At 45.9% G+C, this 17,971-nt stretch overlaps 1 protein-coding gene across 1 annotated transcript; it reads right to left on the bottom strand.

Annotated features, from left to right (window-relative positions):
• Positions 1-1,389: 1,389 nt before the first annotated feature.
• On the bottom strand, positions 1,390-4,424 carry LOC147987067 (sucrose transport protein SUT5-like). Its single transcript, XM_087545087.1, has 9 exons — positions 4,095-4,424; positions 3,899-3,964; positions 3,492-3,590; positions 3,200-3,383; positions 3,006-3,108; positions 2,671-2,929; positions 2,179-2,553; positions 1,952-2,074; positions 1,390-1,855 (listed from the first exon to the last, which is right to left on the bottom strand). Exons 1-9 carry the CDS (start codon positions 4,305-4,307, stop codon positions 1,685-1,687), a joined length of 1,593 nt encoding a protein of 530 aa, XP_087401213.1. The 5' UTR covers positions 4,308-4,424; the 3' UTR covers positions 1,390-1,684.
• Between the last annotated feature and the right edge of the window lie 13,547 nt (positions 4,425-17,971).

Genomic DNA, 17,971 nt, shown 5'->3' with positions numbered 1-17,971 from the left:
GATGCTTACCTGATCTGTTGTTCAAAACTGCCTGTTGGGACCGGCGGGCGGTGATGTTGTTACTCCTGTCCACGGGGATGAAGAAGAAATTACCAGAGCCGTCGTTGGAGTAGGAAGCATCAGGAAGGCGTCCGCGGGAGGAGGCTGCGGCGGCGGGGTCGCCCTCGAGGTTTGAGGAGTCCTGCGTGGCTTGTCGATCGCTCATGTCGTCGTGCGCGGGCCCACGAGAGGCAAATGGAAATTCCACGAATTTAGCGATCGCTGATTTACTTACCCCTGCTCCCTGTACGCTGCTGCGTGTACACGCCGTTGTATCTAAAATTAGCCAAGAAATCATTTTTTTTCACGGGCCAAATACAACACAGAGCACACATACGTGGGGGCACCTCTGTCTCGGGGGCCCGGGGCGGCCGCCCCCCTGCCCCCCATCAGGGCCGGGCCTGGGGGTGCAGAGGATAGCCGGAGTTCTTCACTAGTGTGGCGGGGCCTAGAGGAATGGTCATGGCGGCGGCCAGCAATGACGGTGGAGGGAAGTCAAAAGAAGGGCGGGGCAGCGATAGCCACCGGCCGAGCGAGGCAGAGGCAGGTGGTTAGGGTTGGCTCAGAGGTGGGTTACACCATTAGGAAAGAAGATGAAGTGTAGCGGCTAGGAGAAGTGGCCGAAGCAGAGGTGAATTTAGAGGGTGTTTGTTTCCAAGGACTTATTGGTCTAGGGACTTAAAAATGTCCCTATAAGTCCCATCTAAACCAAACAAGAGGGACTTATAGGGACTTAAAGTGGGCATTTGGGATTTATGAAATAAGACTCTCAAGGAGGGACTTATAGGGACTTATAGTTGTAATATGATCTTATAAAGACTTATAAGTCTCAAGAACCAAACAAGTAGGGACTTTTTAGGGACTTGGACTTATAAGTTGGGACTAAAAAAAGTCTTATAGGACTTATGAATCAAACATACTCCCTCCTTCCATCTATATAGGGCCTAATGCATTTTTTAAGATCGCCTTTGACTATTGACAAGATTAATAGTACATGACATGCACAATGTGAAAATTATATTATTGAAAACTCCTTTCACACACGAATTTAACGGTGTGCTTTGTGTAAGTTGCATGTCATATATTATTGCTCTAATATTTGATCAAAGTTAGCCTCGAAAAACGCATTAGGTCCTATATAGATGGAAGGAGGGAGTAGCCTTATTTTTAGGGACATGGGGTAGACGGTCCCAAAAAAGAGGGAAGACCTTTTTTTGCAATCAGCCTTTTTTGAGAATTTTTCTTGGGAGTCAAAGAGGAAGGTGTTTTTGTTCTTTCTTTTCCCTCGCTTTCTCTCTAATTATTAGCTGGGGCTACAAATTTTGCCGGACTGCAAGTTTGAGACACGTCTCAGCAAACAAAATATAATAATGTCAGGAGATTACTCTTCATGACGTTTAAATCGGTGCAGATTACCAATGTTCATCTCACTTGAAATTTTTCAAGAGGTTCCCAGAACAGCTAAAAACATTGCGACCAGGGAACTCGTCTCGTGCTCTACCACTGCACTCCCAGCTAAAAGCACGTGACGAATGAACAAACGGCGGTGGAAAGGAAAAACAAAAAAAACACGACCTCGGCTCACATATATATATCAACATCAGCTAGCTGGAGAACAACTCTCTCCTCATGATGTATCGCCATATCAGTGCCCTCCGGCCATGACGGCGGCGTTGGAATTGCCCCTTGTTTTGGGCAGCAGGATGAGCGCCAGGATGGCGCAGATGAAGGCGAAGGCGCCGCCGATGCCGAACGCCGGCGTGTTGTCCTTCCCGAAGGCCTTGTCGATGGGGCCGGCGGTGAGCGCGATGATCAGCTGCACAAAGGGCAATGAAAAAGAAATAGGTTAAAAGTCAGGCCCCGATTAACAAACAGCCTGACGATTGAGTTGCCATGCCAATAGATTGAAAACCTGCGGCACGACGATGGCAATGTTGAGGACACCAATGGCGAGGCCTTGGCCTTGGCCTTGGCCATCATCCTCCTCCGCGGCAACGACTTCAGAAGCAACAGCCCATGGCACACTGAACAGTACCTGCACGAACAGCATTTTGGAAAAGAACAGTCGATCAGTGGGCGTGCAAATTAAAGCAGATCAAATTAGATCAGCAGCAGGAGGCATGGTGCGCGTGGACTCACGGCCTGCGGGATTCCGATGAGCGCGAAGAGCGTGAGCGCGATGGCCTTGAGCTTGGGGTCGGGCCCGGTGAGGTTGGCGGTCAGGGCAACGTTGTACCCCTTGGTGGAGATCAGGCCGACGACGACCATCGCCGTCATGATGCCGAACACCATGAAGTTGCTGATGGACCAGACGACCTTGGACGTGAGCTTGCGGCAGAGCTTGGGGATGAGGAAGGAGGTGGCCCCGAGGGTGATGGAGCTGAGGAGCAGGCCGATGGCGCCCTCGCGGACGCCGGCGTCGTAGACGGACGACTTGGGGCCCTGCGGCACGCCGTGGTAGATCTCCCGGCCCATCCAGTCGGTGTCGTACTGGAAGAAGGGGAACCAGGCGAGCTGAAGAAAAACAAAACCGAGCGGCATGCAGGACAATGTCAGTCAGATCAACTGGTGTTGGACCGACGGGTGCATGGCATGAGGACGATCGGCGTGCAGTGCAGCTATAGTACGTACCCAGGTAATGGCCGTGACGGCGAGCACTTTGAACATGGAAGGGGGAAGGTTCCTCAAGCTCTTGAAGAGGTCGCCGAAGGCGGAGAAGCACCCGCGGCCGGAGGCGGCCTGCACGTCGGCCTTGTCGAGCTGCTTCTCGCCGGCGAGGTACATGGTGACCGTCATGCTGATGACGATGAGGATCACAGCGGTGAGGAAGGCGCCCTTGAGGTTTGCGCACGCGTCGCAGCACGCCGAAGATTTCAGCCAAGGGAACCACCTGCAACCAACGGCGTCAGTCAGTCGGTCCGTCCACGCCGGGAAGAGAGAAGAAGAAGAAGAAGAAAAGAACTTACTCGTGCCACTTGCCGTTGGCGCCGGCCGTGTAGCCGAGGACGTTGCCGATGGCCATCCAGAGGCAGAAGACCGCCTGGCCGACGTTGGGGCCATGGTTCCCAGCTGCACCCAATCGAGCTCCTCTGATCAGTATACATGACAAGAAACATCGACGTTGAAGGAAGGCGGAGCTTGAGCTGAGGTGAACGCTCACCGGAAAGATCGGCCATCATGGCACGAGCCGGCCCCTGGACGGTGTTGTTGGCGAAGTCGAGGAACCAGAAGCCAACAATGTAGATGGCGGCGGCGGCCCATCGCGGGCCCGTGCTCACGCTGCAGTGCTCCTTGGTGTCGCCGAGCGCGCGCCCGATGTCCGCAGAGAAGCCGATGAGGAGCACCTGCACGTTTGGGCCAATCAGCACAATTAATCGACGGCGTCAGCAAAATTAAAGACCGATTGGCAGCTCGAAGAAGAAGGAAAGAAGGTGATTAATTTGGTGACTTACCGAGACGCAGATTATGAGGCATCCGACGAGGATGAAGGGCCGCCGCCGGCCCATCCTGGCGGTGCACCGGTCGCTGTAGTAGCCGACGATGGGTTGCACCTGGCCATGGCGAACCGATTAACAAATTAATTAATTAATTAATTATTAATGCCATTTTTAGCCCTTTCCTTTTTAGTGCATGGGGTTTGGTAGCCGGGGGCGGGGAATAATGAGCAGATATGAAAACGATCGGTCCATTACCCTTTTACTACGTGAATATTTTCAGCAGATTTGCGTGGTAGTTTCAGATTTTCAAGATTCCGTGCCTTAACAACAAATTCTCTTATTTTTTTCACCGAACTTTGAAAAGGAAACGGAAGCAAGAAAAAGGAAACTGGTGATGGGGATGAAATCGCACGAAAACTCACCACAAATCCAGCGATGGGACCGCAGATCCAGGTCAGTGACACGTACTGGTGGGGAATCCCAAGCGTCTGCAACCCAAAGATGAACACGAGATATCAGAGAAAAACAATCACAGCACGAAGAACATCGAGGAAAAAGAAGTAACAAAGGGGATGTAGGAGCTCAACAAGGGGAAATTAACCAGCAGCATCGACGTACCTGGGAGTAGGGCGAGAGGAGGGAGAGCTGCAGCGCCCAGCCGTACTGGATGCCGCCGGAGACCATGCAGGCCATGAACAGCCGGAGGAGCCCCCACAGCTTCTTCTGGCCGTCGGCATTGTCGCCGCCGCCCTCGATCTGGCGGACCTTCTCCAAGGACAAGGCCAGCTCGACCATGCTGGCCTCCTTGGCGTCGCTCCGGCCGTCCTCCATGGCCGAGGCGCGACAACTGCTGGCTCTACGGGAAGACAAGCGGGCGTTGGGCGGAAAGGAGCAGGGGGGCGAAGCGAGAGACGGAGATGGATGGGACGGACGAGCAAAGCCCGAGGTTGAAGGGGGGTTTTAAAGAGGACGCGGCGCAAATCCCTTGCGCGTGGGGTTAATGGCGGCTGGCCCACGCGCAGTGGCACGCGCGGATGGCTCCGTCCGTGTGGTTTTATCTGCTCGGAGTATTACCATCTTACCATTTATTCGTTTCTTGCTGAAGGAGTACATATTGGGAGGTTGGACGGTGGGTATATATGGAAGCCAATTATGGCCATTGACTATGGTGTTGTATGTATGAGTTGTTGGCCTTATCCGCTCGTTTGTCCCCACCGTTCATGATAATTGCATCGGTTGGAAGACATGTGTGATTTATCGTTAATACATCAATATTTTTTTACTACTGACTTAGCTGTGTCTTTGCCATCAGACAATTGGGTCCACTAACTCTTGGCGACATGACTTTACATGGTGAGTAAGGGCACGCTAAATGTGGAAAACTAATTATGATCATTCACTATGGCGTTGTATGTATGAGTTGGCCTTGTATCCGCTCATTTGTCGCAACCGTCCTTAATAATTATACGGGTTGGAAACAGGTGTGATTTTTCATTAATACGTTAATATTTTATTAGCATTGGCTTGGCTGTCTCTGCCACTGGACAACTAGGCTATTTGTCTACTCATTTGTTTCCACCGTTCAAGATAATTGCATTGGTTGGAGACAGGTGTGATTTACCATTAATATATTTAAAAAAATTACCACTAAGTTAGCTTTGTCTTTGCCACCGAACAACTGGGTCCACCAACCCTTAGCGACATGACTTTACATGGTGAGTGAGGGTACGCTATATGTGAAAAGCTAATTATGGTCGTTGACTATGGTGTCGTATGTATGAGTTGGCTTTGCATTCGCTCATTTGTCACAACCGTCCATAATAATTATACCGGTTGGAGACAGGTGTGATTTATCATTAATACATTAATATTTTCTTATCATTGGCTTAGCTATCTCTGCCACCATCCTCACCAACTCTCAACGACATAACTTTACATGGCGAATCAAGCTATTTTGCCAACAGTATGTTGTGAATCAAAAAAAAAAATTTGTTGGACCAGCTTGTTTCTTAACGACGAAGATTTCACAAAAATAAACCTTCTAGAAAAGATCGAGAGCAAGACCAACTTTTTTTAGGAAGAAATTATCCTACCAAATGATGGATTTTAGCACTTGTACAAGTTCATGCAACATGTTTCAAATCCAAGTGTGGCGGGGAAGTTGCAGGCGTGCGGTTATGCTCACCAGGTCAAGCACGAGGGTGCATTTTAGTAAAATTATTGTTGCTAATGATAGGTGACATGTCACGTCAGTTGTATATTTATAAGTTGACCTTATTTGAAATGTTATATCTATTAGAGACCAATGTGATTTAACATTGGTGCATATATTATCTGATTCTTTGACTAGATAGATGGTGTTTTTGTTATAAAGCAATTAACACACGTCAATTAGGGAATCTTCGCGAACCAACGTATGATTGGATGGTTACATGTACAGTGGTATCCTCAGACCATCAAGGATTCAAGTCCTGGTGTATTTTAGGATTTTTGGCTATACGTGTTCAGTGGGAGGAGACGTGTTCCCGTCGTCTACACGGCGCTTACGATGACTTTGTAAAACCTCAAGATGATATGCCGGCTCGGTCTCTCGGAGGTGCTCATAGGGGTAGGGTGTGCGTTTGTGCATTCATAGGGGTGAGTGTATGCGCATATATATAAGCACTTGCGTCTGTACCATGTTCAAAAAAGATATTAGAAAATCTCCACATGTGTAACCCGACGGGCAGATATCATGTCTCTTCCTTTCCTTGCATTATAAGAGAAGGCAGGAAGGAGAAAAAGGCGGACGAACCAGTGACCGTTAGTGCACGTCGATAGAGGAGGTGATCCATTCTCCTCGCTTAACTGTGGCACAGCCGACCAAGGCGCGGCAAGCCCCCTCCCAGTGGTGACACCCCCCCTGCTTCGACATGACACATGGTGACGTTGACGCAGGCCACCGAAGTCAGAAATATTTATGAAGCCATGAACAATGACATGCAGATAACAGGAAGTGCAACATCAATACTTGATGATTGTTATTTCATGACTTTAGAATTTGCCAAAGTGGTGTTCGAACATGACTTTCATGAGGCGAACGCTATTGCCCAGCAAAGTTCGATGAAGCTAGTTCCTTAGATTGAACTTCCACCCCCTCAATTGTATCTCTTTTGGTTAATGATGTAATGATTTATGCCAATGAAGAAAGAGATACGTTTTGATGGTCAAAAAACAGAACTTTGTAGATTAACCTTCTGGCTTACGACATTTTATACAAGAGCAGACAGACTCGTGCACTTTGTAGTTTAACCCAAAGTTTGGTGTTTTCAGCACTATTAATCATCCCGTTATTCTTATTATTGTTGATCGAGATGGTGGATAAGCAGATCAGGTGGAGTGGCTCAATGGGATCAAGTGTAGCGGTTCGAAAGGGGTTCACCTTAACGATCCACCTCCACTGCTATTTGGATGAGCCGACCAAAAGGTTTTTAAATCCCATGCGAAGGCACCCGCAATCTACTAAAGCACCATCGATCGGGCTAAGCCAAATGGTCGTATAGGATACGACCAAAGACAAAAAATCGACATCAATTGGATTTAAAAAAAAAGAATAAAAGGAACAAAAAGACAGATATGGTCTCACCCACTAGTTTGGGGTGTCCCGTTTTCGGTCAATACTAGTTTTTCTTTTCTGCTTAGCTTTTAGCTATCTAGTTTTTATGCATATGTGTTCTGACAGTAATTTAGTGTACGGTAAGTGCATTGTGTATCAAGGTATATGTATCGGCAATTTGTAAATTGATATGCGTTGGTCGATGCCCAATCATTTTTTACAACATAATTATGGGCATGAAGATTTCATGCAGGATAGTTTGGACATATCGAAGAAAGACTTTGCTGAGGTTTCCATTGACAACAGCAAATTTCGGACCTCGATGATGGATGTCAAGATTAACTTGATAGCTCGGGATCTCTAATTTGTTGTGATCAACACAGGGTGGTGATGATACCTGTAGTGCAAAGGGAATGGACATTCATCAAATTCCATGACTTTGAGTCTATCGAAGCATGCAACTATGTTGTGCACCAAGGCAACTTGAAGTTAAAATTCTACAATAGTGCGGTTTTAGATGCGGATCTCGTGAAGAAATGCTCTTCACAGTTAGTTCTTCAATGAGGATTTGGCAATATCATCAGTGGTAAAGAAAAGTGTAAATGGGATGAGAAGCGGAATACAAATGGAGCTCAAAAGGGCGATAGTCATTTCAAGAGAAATGACAAGGGTAGCACCTTTGAAGGTTGCTATACATGTGTGGTTGTACGACTCATGTTGCGAAGAAATGTGATACTTCCATGCATTTGGCGGATTTGTACATGCATCAATTAGCTAAGGGCAAAAGGCCCATGGAAACCAGTGTAAAGCCTCCTTCGCTGGACTAAACGGTGATTTTCTAGTTACTAAAAATTCCCAAGGTGTTTCCTCGTGTGCTTATGTAATTTCTCCAAAAGGGTTTTATTTAACAGAAACTTAGAAATGGGATGGATGGATAAGTTGGATAGCACAACATTCAATGAGATAGTTCTCCCCCTCATAGAAACAAACATTACCTTTTCAGACATCAAACCTTTCAGATATTTAGCTCCCAGCCCAATCCACATATCTCAAGGAGAACTAATAAGGAAATGGTTTATTTACAACCAAACAAATCAGCATACCACTTAATCACCTCATCATTGGCAGTTTGGCACCATGGTTCACTTCTTACGAAAGTTAATTTTAAGGCTAGGCATAAGCTTAAAAATTTAACTGCTACTGCTAACTGAATAACCGTAATTTACGGGGGGTATTGTTCAGGTGATGACGCGAGACTGGGGTAGAAAAATGGAGTTACATCTGGAACGGACGAGAAGGTACCCATAGATGGCAGGAACGCGCAGGAGATGGTTTATGTCTGTCTAGGAAAATGAACCTTTCAAACATTGAGGTGATCTTATCCAATTTGCAAGGTCGGGAGAGATTTACCTGCGCACGTCTATCCCTGTTTCCTAGAACTAGCATTTAATTCTTCGATGGGTCAAACTTATCCAATTAAGATTTTCCTCTCCATGAAGAAAATATTGGATAAGGATAACAGATTAGGCTCCTGTATAAATATACCATCTTCTAATATTAAGTATTAACAAATGGGGTGCATATATAACTGATTTTTTTTCGGCAATAACTGATTTTTATTTGATACTACTTATAAAGACATGCATGGTCTAGACACAGATATTCCAACAATATTACAATACCATATATTTATCGAAATATGTATATGGCAACTGTGTGCCAGATTGCAAAACCATCACACCACATATTTTTGCTCGAACGCCCACAATCCTTTGTCTAACTTCATCCCAATTCCCAACTGTCCCGATGCCCGGGCCTCCTCCATCCACACACCAGGCCATTTATCTACTCATCCTCCCGGCGATGACACGGCTTTGCTTTTCCTTCCTCCTGAAGGCGACGCGGCAGTCGCCCCGCTCCTCCTTCGTCCCGCCGGCAACGTGAGCAGCGCCAGGCGACGGGACGGGATCCCCCGGTGTGACCTTCCCGATTGATGCTCGACGGCGGTGCTATGGAGTGGAGACGGTGCAGCACCTGGACCTCCGCCACGCACGGCCAGCGCGGCGGCGCTATGGAGTGGAGACAGTGCAGCACCTGGACCTCCGCCACGCACAGCCGGCGTCGCAGGACCGGCGTGCCCGTTGTGGCCGCATGGTGACGCCTTTCACGCCTCCCAAGTAGTCGTCTTTCATGGCCTTATTTTCCTGATGAAATCATTCATGCACGCACGCTCACGCCATGGTGAAAATGGGCTTTTCGCCGGGAGCCAGAGAGAGACACAGCCGATTCGATGCTGCCACCCCTGAGACCGAGAGTGATAACTTATTGGGCGCCTCGAGCAGCACGCTTCGTGCTGAAAGCAGCGGACGGTGGTGAAGCTGTCTGGCGGCCTTGTATCTGAAACTTGTGAAGAAAATCAACAGTGTCGTAACTGAAAAACTGGACATTTACCATTTCACAACCTCAGCAAACCATCACCAAGTAGTAGAGATCCTTTTTACCTCTTAATGCTTGATCGTTACTCCTCCTCGCGTGTTGATCAAGCATTCGACTCACCTGCCTATGTGGTTTCTGATGGAAGAACTTTCTTTCTTTCTATACATTTTACGTCTAAACTTGTTGTTCTAAAACTGAAAGTTGATAGTCCAAGTCCATACTTGTTGTTCTGAAACTGAAACTTGATGCTTGTTGTTCTAAAACTGAAAGTTGATAGTCCAAGTCCATACTTGTTGTTCTGAAACTGAAACTTGATGCTTGACTCATGCTATACTAAGAACCTCTGAACTTGACGCTTGGTTGTATGAGGTTTTTTTAGTAATATACAAATGAACTACTGAAAAGTCATACACTACAGTATTACACTACTAAAGAACCTCATTTGTACTGCTAAAATTAGGTTTTATAACTTTTACTACTGGAACTCATACCATACAAAATCTCTCAACCTCATACACTGCTAAAGAACAAGTGTCAGGACCTCAAACGGTACTAAAAGCCTCTAAACTTGAGGTTTATACTACTAAAGACTTGACACTTACTACTAAAAAACACCATATGCTATACTAAACCTTAATGATGTAAAAGTTCTGAAAACTCGTGTTATTTCAAACGCCTGACATTACATCATTTTAGTAGTACAAATGAGGTTATCTGTCTCTCTATTCTTATACTTTTACATCATTTCAGAGGCTTCTCTAATAGATCACTTGTACTACATTTTAAGACCTAATGAATTACGCGTAGAACACCGTGCTAACTTTGACCCGAAATAAAATATTGCGGAAATATATCATTTGTAACTTCTATACAAATATTGTGGTAATTTAGACACGACAAATCTGATAATTTACGTAGAAACACAACATGGTAAATTTGACCCGGGAAAATATTATTTAAAACAAATCCCCGTTAACTTCTATGCAAATAGTATGGTAATATACATACTACAGACATGGTAAGTTATGTAAAAACACCGTGTTAACTTTGATCTAGGGAAAAAGTTATTGGAAACGTACCCTCGGTAAATTTTATGTAAATATTAAGATAATATACGCACCGCGGACTTGCTAACTTAAGCGCAAATACCATGGTAACTTTGACCCGGATGGAGGATGTTGTTGAAAAGTATACCCTAACTTATGTGTAAATAACATGATAATTTACCCACCGGAGACATGATAACTCTCGTTCAAACACGGTGGTAACTTTGACCCTGATTTTTTGTTGAAAAACATGAGCCCCAATAAATTCTAGGTAAATAGCATGGTAATGTACTTACTGTAGACGTAATAACTTATGCAAAAACAATGCGGTAGCTTTGGCCCAGGGAAAAAGTTGTTGGAATCATATCAATGGTAAATTTCGTATAAACAACATGGTAATATACGCACTGCAAAACTGATAAGTTACGCACAAACATCATGGTAACTTTGATTCGGGTGGATGAAGTTCCTGAAAATATACCCCGGTTACTTATGTGTACATAGCACGGTAATAGTCATCATTGTTTCTAGATTTGGGCAAGAATAGTAAAAAGTTGTAGAAAATACACCGGTTACTTTTCTATGTAAACAACACAGTCATTTACGCACCACAACCTTGATAATTTAGGTACAAACACCACGGTAAATTCAATCCGGAGAAAAAAATTGTTGAAAAGATATCCATAGTAACTTCTATCTAAATAGCATGGTAATATACCCATCGCATACATAATAACTTACATACAAAAACATCATGGTAATTTTTCACTCGGTGGGTAAATCATTGAAAACACACCCCTGGTAATTTTTGTGTAAACAGAATGGTTACATACACATCACATACATACATACGTACAAACACCATGGTAACTTTGACCAAGCGAAAAAAATGTTGAAAACATACCCCCGGTAACTTATATGGAAGCATCACGGTAATATACGAACCGCCGGATGGTAACTCATGTACAAGCACCGCTATAACTTTGACCAAAGAGCATGGTAATATACGAATCAAAGGCCTGAAAACAGCATGGTAATATAAGAACCGCAGGGCCGATAACTTATATGAATACAACATGGTAATATACGAACCGCGGGGTCGAAGAAGCTTTTTATGCCTCCGGTAACTTATGTGGAAATAGCATGGTAACTTGCACTTAATAGACGTGGTAACTTTTTCCATAAAAAAGGCGCCCGAACATACCAACATGGCATCTACTTTCGAAGATCTCATCGTGATGAATCTTTTATGTAAAAAGGATTTATTCATTAGACCAATGGTTTAAGGTACAAAACATTTTAAATTTTTGGAATAAAGAGAATCTAGGATGACAACCATTTTTTTGTCCTCTAGTGCATGCATATAATTAGAAGGAGTACACGTGAAAGGAGAGAGAATCGTGCTAACACATGCATGTTTTTTGAGTGAATGAAGTAGGGGTGTGGTAGTTTTTTGAGTGAATGAACGAGAGAGAACCATTTTTATGCCTCCGGTAACTTATGTGAAAATAGCATGATAGCATACGAACCACATACCCGATAACTTACGTAGAAACACTACGGTAACTTTTTCGATCGAAATAAAAAGTTGTTGAAAACATATCCCCGGTAACTTATGTGAAAATAGTATAATATGCGACCAGTTTACCCGATACTTACGTACAACCACCTCGGTAATTAACTTTTTTGACCGCGAGGAAAAAGTTGTTGAAAACATATCTCGATAATGTGAAAATAACATGGTAATATACGAAACACATACTTGATAACTTACATAGAAACACCGCGGTAACTTTTTGACCATAAGAAAAAGTTGTTGAAGAATATAACCTCAGAAACTTATGTAGAAATAGCACGATAATATACATATCACATACATGATAACTTAGTACAAATAGTATGGTAACTTTTTAGACCGGGAGAAAAAGTTGTTGAAAACAACTTATGTGAAAATAACACGGTAATATATAAACTGCATGTCCGATAACTTACGAATAAACACCGTAAAAAATTTAACCAACGGGAAACAAAGTTGTTGAAAAACATACTCCAATCCTCGAGGTAACTTGTGCGAAAATAGCATGGTAATATGTGAACCGCATACCCGACAACTTACCAGAAACACCGCGGTAACTTTTTTGACCGGGAGAAAGAACATACCCCGATAACTAATGTGAAAATAATATGGTAAATACGAACCGCATACCCTATAACTTATGTACAAATACCGTGGAAACTTTTAACCAAGGGAAAAAAGATTTTGAGAAACATCCCCCGATAACTTATGTGAAAATAGCACGATAATATATGAACCACGTACCTACTAAATTATGTACAAACACCCATGGTAACTTTTGACCCATGGGGGGGGGGGTGCTGAAAAATATAACCCCGGTAACTTATGTGGAAATAGCACGTAAGTTGCATACCACATGCTTGATAACTTATGTAGCCGAAGCGTGGTAACTTTTGACCCAAAAAAAGATTCGTCGAAACATACCAACATGAGATCTAGTTTCGAAGATCTCATCACGACGAATCTTTTATGTGAAAACGGTTTTTGCATCGGACCAACGGTTTAAGCTACAAAACATTTTGAATTTTTGAAATAGGAGAGAATCTAAGATGACATTAGCTTTTCTGTCCTCTAGTGCATGTATGTAATTAGAGAGAGGGATGGACGTGAAAGAGAGTTGGTCACACCCTAATCTATATCCTAATGCATGCATGCATGTATTTATATGGGAGGAAGGAGAAGTGTGATAGTTTTGCTATCCACCACACATGTGCCAAATATCACGGTCCTATATTTATACGTGGGAACTTGGCACTTCAGATCTTACGAATTCTTTGCTTGCCTCTGTGCGTTGGCAAGGGATTCAAGGACGGAAACACTAACGCCCACACGTGTGGCGGTTTTGCAACTCACCCACACGCGTGGATTATCGTCCAGTGCAGTTTGCACGAATCTTGATACATTGAGGCATAATTTGCATGCCACGTAGGACGGGCTTGGTGTGTGGACGTGAGGGAGTTTGCCCACACGGCCGCACCACGCTGTTTGACAGCTGCGCTATGTGGGTGGATTACTTTCTGCCCACACAGTCACCACCTAGTCCATGCGCATGTGAGCGAACTGCTTTTCACCCACACGATACTCCTACGTTGTGGATGACAACTGCAGTTACGCAAACGTGGCAACTAGGTAAACACACATGGCAAATGTGATTGTTTGCTAGACGGCGACTGCAATTGCGCGTACATGGCAATCAGATAAACACACATGGCAACTGTGATGAACCATACATGACAACTATGGTTGGACCACGCGCGGCAACTAGGTAAACACACATGACAACTACTGTTTGACCATATGTGACAAGTAGTTAATCACACACGGCAACTACGGTTTGATTATACGTGGCAACTACCATAAATTAGACATGGCAACTATATAGTCAACCAAAACAGATAGAGTTGACATGCTTTTACAACTACACTTGTCATCCCGGATAACTACATCTGCCAACCAGGATGGCAACTAAATCGTCATCCCGTGGGTACCTAACGTAGCTGCGCCAGGACGTGGGGGCATTTTTGCTTCGTGCCACACGCGCAGGGTGGAGATGAGCAGTACTTGTTGAATGTGTGACACGATGTAGCCGCGCCCACACGTGTGGGCAATTCTAATGTCCGCCCACACACAACCTGTGTGGGCTGCCTTCTGCTCACACCACACACGGTGTGTGTGCGCATGTCAAATATACCACACGTGTGTTGGATATCGGCGTCCTTCAAGAATGAAAGCGCTCAACGCTAGCCTTTGGCACTCTCTCGCCTTGTATTTGAACTACTCAATATTTCGTGCGATCGTGGTCCTCATTCACTGCAGCGGATCATGGTTGCCTTCCAAATATAGCATAGTTACGCGGAGCGGATAAGCACGTACTCATCATATTTATGATTACTTTTCAAGCATAGCATAGGCTCGCGGAGGAAACAAACTCACCGTTCACATGAGAAGGTGGGGGGAGGACGTTCATGGGGTACGAAAAACTAAGGGGTGTTTGGTTCCAGGGACTTTTTTGTGTTGAGACTAAAAAAACTCCCTAGCAAACCAAACAGAGTGGAACTTTTTGCTAAAAGTTATTAGAGGCACCTTCTTGAGAGTCTTTTCAGAAAATCCTAGGGACTAGAAAAAGTCCTAGGACTAGAGAACCAAACACCACCTAAGACCATCTCACTCTTTATAACCGCAACCTTTAAAGCACGGATAAGGACCAATAACGCCCCGGTTTGAGGGGTAAAATGGGTTGCGGCTGAACAGAGCCCTCAAATGAACCCATAAAAAAAGCATTTCCAGACAAAATAAAGAACACGTTGCATAGTTTGATCATCCATAGATTAAAGAACACAGTACATGGTTCATAGTTTGATTATCCTACCCTAAAACTAGCCAAGAGGCAGCGGCGCCGCCGCCGCTCACTTGTCGTCATCAGAGCTTAGATCGATGTAGATCTCAGCTTGCTTGTCGGCTCCGTGGCGCCATGCCGCCTGCTTGGCGTCGAACTCGCGCGCGGCGGCAAGCCCCTACTCATAGAGGAGCGCGTTGATCTACTCCTCCCGCCGACGACGCGCCTTCTGTTGGAAATATGCCCTAGAGGCAATAATAAATTAGTTATTATTATATTTTCTTGTTCATGATAATCGTTTATTATCCATGCTATAATTGTATTGATAGGAAACTCAGATACATGTGTGGATACATAGACAACACCATGTCCCTAGTAAGCCTCTAGTTGACTAGCTCGTTGATCAATAGATGGTTACGGTTTCCTGACCATGGACATTGGATGTCGTTGGTAACGGGAACGAGAATGTTATGGACAAGACCCAATCCTAAGCCTAGCACAAAGATCATGTAGTTCGTATGCTAAAGCTTTTCTAATGTCAAGTATCATTTCCTTAGACCATAAGATTGTGCAACTCCCGGATACCGTAGGAGTGCTTTGGGTGTGCCAAACGTCACAACGTAACTGGGTGACTATAAAGGTGCACTACGGGTATCTCCGAAAGTGTCTGTTGGGTTGGCACGAATCGAGACTGGGATTTGTCACTCCGTGTGACGGAGAGGTATCTCTGGGCCCACTCGGTAGGACATCATCATAATGTGCACAATGTGATCAAGGAGTTGATCACGGGATGATGTGTTACGGAACGAGTAAAGAGACTTGCCGGTAACGAGATTGAACAAGGTATCGGGATACCGACGATCGAATCTCGGGCAAGTGTCGTACCGATAGACAAAGGGAATTGTATACGGGATTGATTAAGTCCTTGACATCGTGGTTCATCCGATGAGATCATCGTGGAACATGTGGGAGCCAACATGGGTATCCAGATCCCCCTGTTGGTTATTGACCGGAGAGTCATCTCGGTCATGTCTGCATGTCTCCCAAACCCGTAGGGTCTACACACTTAAGGTTCGGTGATGCTAGGGTTATAGAGATATTAGTATGCGGTAACCCGAAAGTTGTTCGGAGTCCCGGATGAGATTCCGGACGTCACGAGGAGTTCCGAAATGGTCCGGAGGTAAAGAATTATATATAGGAAGTGCTGTTTCGGCCATCGGGACAAGTTTCGGGGTCACCGGTATTGTACCGGGACCACCGGAAGGGTCCCGGGGGTCCACCGGGTGGGGCCACCTGCCCCGGGGGGCCACATGGGCTGTAGGGGGTGCGCCTTGGCCTATATGGGCCAAGTGCACCAGCCCCAAGAGGCCCATGCGCCAAGAATCAAGGGAGAGGAAGAGTCCTAAAGGGGGAAGGCACCTCCGAGGTGCCTTGGGGAGGAGGGACTCCTCCCTGGCCGCACCCTTCCTTGGAGGAAGGGCCAAGGCTGCGCCTCCCCCCTCTCCCTTGGCCCTATATATAGTGGGGGGAAGGGAGGGCAGCCCAACCTGAGCCCTGGCGCCTCCCTCTCCCTCCCATGACACATCTCCCTCCTCCCGCAGCGCTTGGCGAAGCCCTGTTGGAATCCCGCTACTTCCACCACCACGCCGTCGTGCTGCTGGATCTCCATCAACCTCTCCTTCCCCCTTGCTGGATCAAGAAGGAGGAGATGTCGCTGCTCCGTACGTGTGTTGAACGCGGAGGTGCCGTCCGTTCGGCGCTAGGATCATCGGTGATTTAGATCATGACGAGTACGACTCCATCAACCCCGTTCTCTTGAACGCTTCCGCGCGCGATCTACAAGGGTATGTAGATCCACTCCTCCCTCGTTGCTAGATGACTCCATAGATAGATCTTGGTGACACGTAGGAAAATTTTGAATTTATGCTACGTTCCCCAACACCTTCGCCTCTTTTGTGCTCACGCGCGTTGTGCGCGGCAAGTGCCGCTTCGATGGGATTCGCCTCGGGCCCGACGACGCCGCGGCAGCGTGGGCGCTCCTCCTCCTCCAGCTTCGTCTTCACGGCGCGGAGCGGCGGAAGCTAAGCTCGTCAGGCTCCCTTTTCAGCGGAAGAAGCGACGCGCCCAAAGAGCTCCTCGCGTCGTAGGCAAGCCGAGCTTACCGCCGGTCGTACTTCTCCATCTCGCTGCGGAGAAGGGACGACGACGGCTCAAGGCCTGGGTTGGTGTACCGCCATGCGGGACGCTTGATCGCCACGCCGGCAGCGACACAACACTTCCGCTCGGGGTCGTCGCCACCACGCAGGCCGGAGCTCCACACTCCCCCCCCCCTCCACACACACACACACACATACACATCATGGCGGATTGGGCGGCAGGACGGCGGAATTAGGTCGCTGGCGGTGAGAAATGAGAGGGGGAATCGCAACTGCGGGGGAATAGGTTTTTGACATGTATCGTGACCGCAAACCCGAATATATACTGCACATGGTTTTTTTTCGGGCCACTGTAAATTGTTTACGGGTCGGGGCCACTGTATGGGGTCTGTTTTGGATAAAAAAAGGGCCAAATTTGTATAGTTGCCGGAATTTTACGGACCAGGTGGATATACGGGGTCTGTAAGAGATGCTATAAGAAGTTTACATAGGCATATGATAGAGTTACTTTTAAGCCTAGTTGAGCGAGCTCCTCGCCAACGCAGGAGCCTCCAAAATGACGAGTTTTTGTGTCAAAAAAAATGCGGCGCCACTACTGGGCACGACTGGGCCTGCCCAGTAGTGCCGCTAGTGGACTACAGTTGCGGCTGGTTTTCCTATTTTTATTTCATTTTTAGTAAATGTTGGGAAAATATATTAAAAATTATGGCAATTATTATTATTATTTTTAATTTCGAACATGTTTTGTAATTGGGATTTTTTATAACAGGGTCATTTTCTGAAAATTCCTGAAGCTTTTTCGAATTGTGTTTTCCGGAAAGAGGACATTTTTTAAAATTTTGAACAATAT

The sequence above is a fragment of the Triticum urartu genome, chromosome 2A, assembly GCF_056163025.1.
Source record: "Triticum urartu cultivar PI428250 chromosome 2A, HENAU_Tu73, whole genome shotgun sequence".
NCBI lineage: Eukaryota > Viridiplantae > Streptophyta > Magnoliopsida > Poales > Poaceae > Triticum > Triticum urartu.
Note: the sequence above shows the minus strand (reverse complement) of the source record. Positions and strands in the feature narration are given on the sequence as shown.

Coding starts and splice junctions, on each gene's coding strand:
- LOC147987067 (XM_087545087.1), bottom strand. CDS start 4,307: ATGGAGGACGGCCGGAGCGACGCCAAGGAGGCCAGCATGGTCGAGCTG. Junction 3,591..3,898: donor GTCCCATCGCTGGATTTGTG/GTGAGTTTTCGT, acceptor CGCCATGGCCAG/GTGCAACCCATCGTCGGCTA. Junction 2,075..2,178: donor TCATCGGAATCCCGCAGGCC/GTGAGTCCACGC, acceptor CTGTTCGTGCAG/GTACTGTTCAGTGTGCCATG.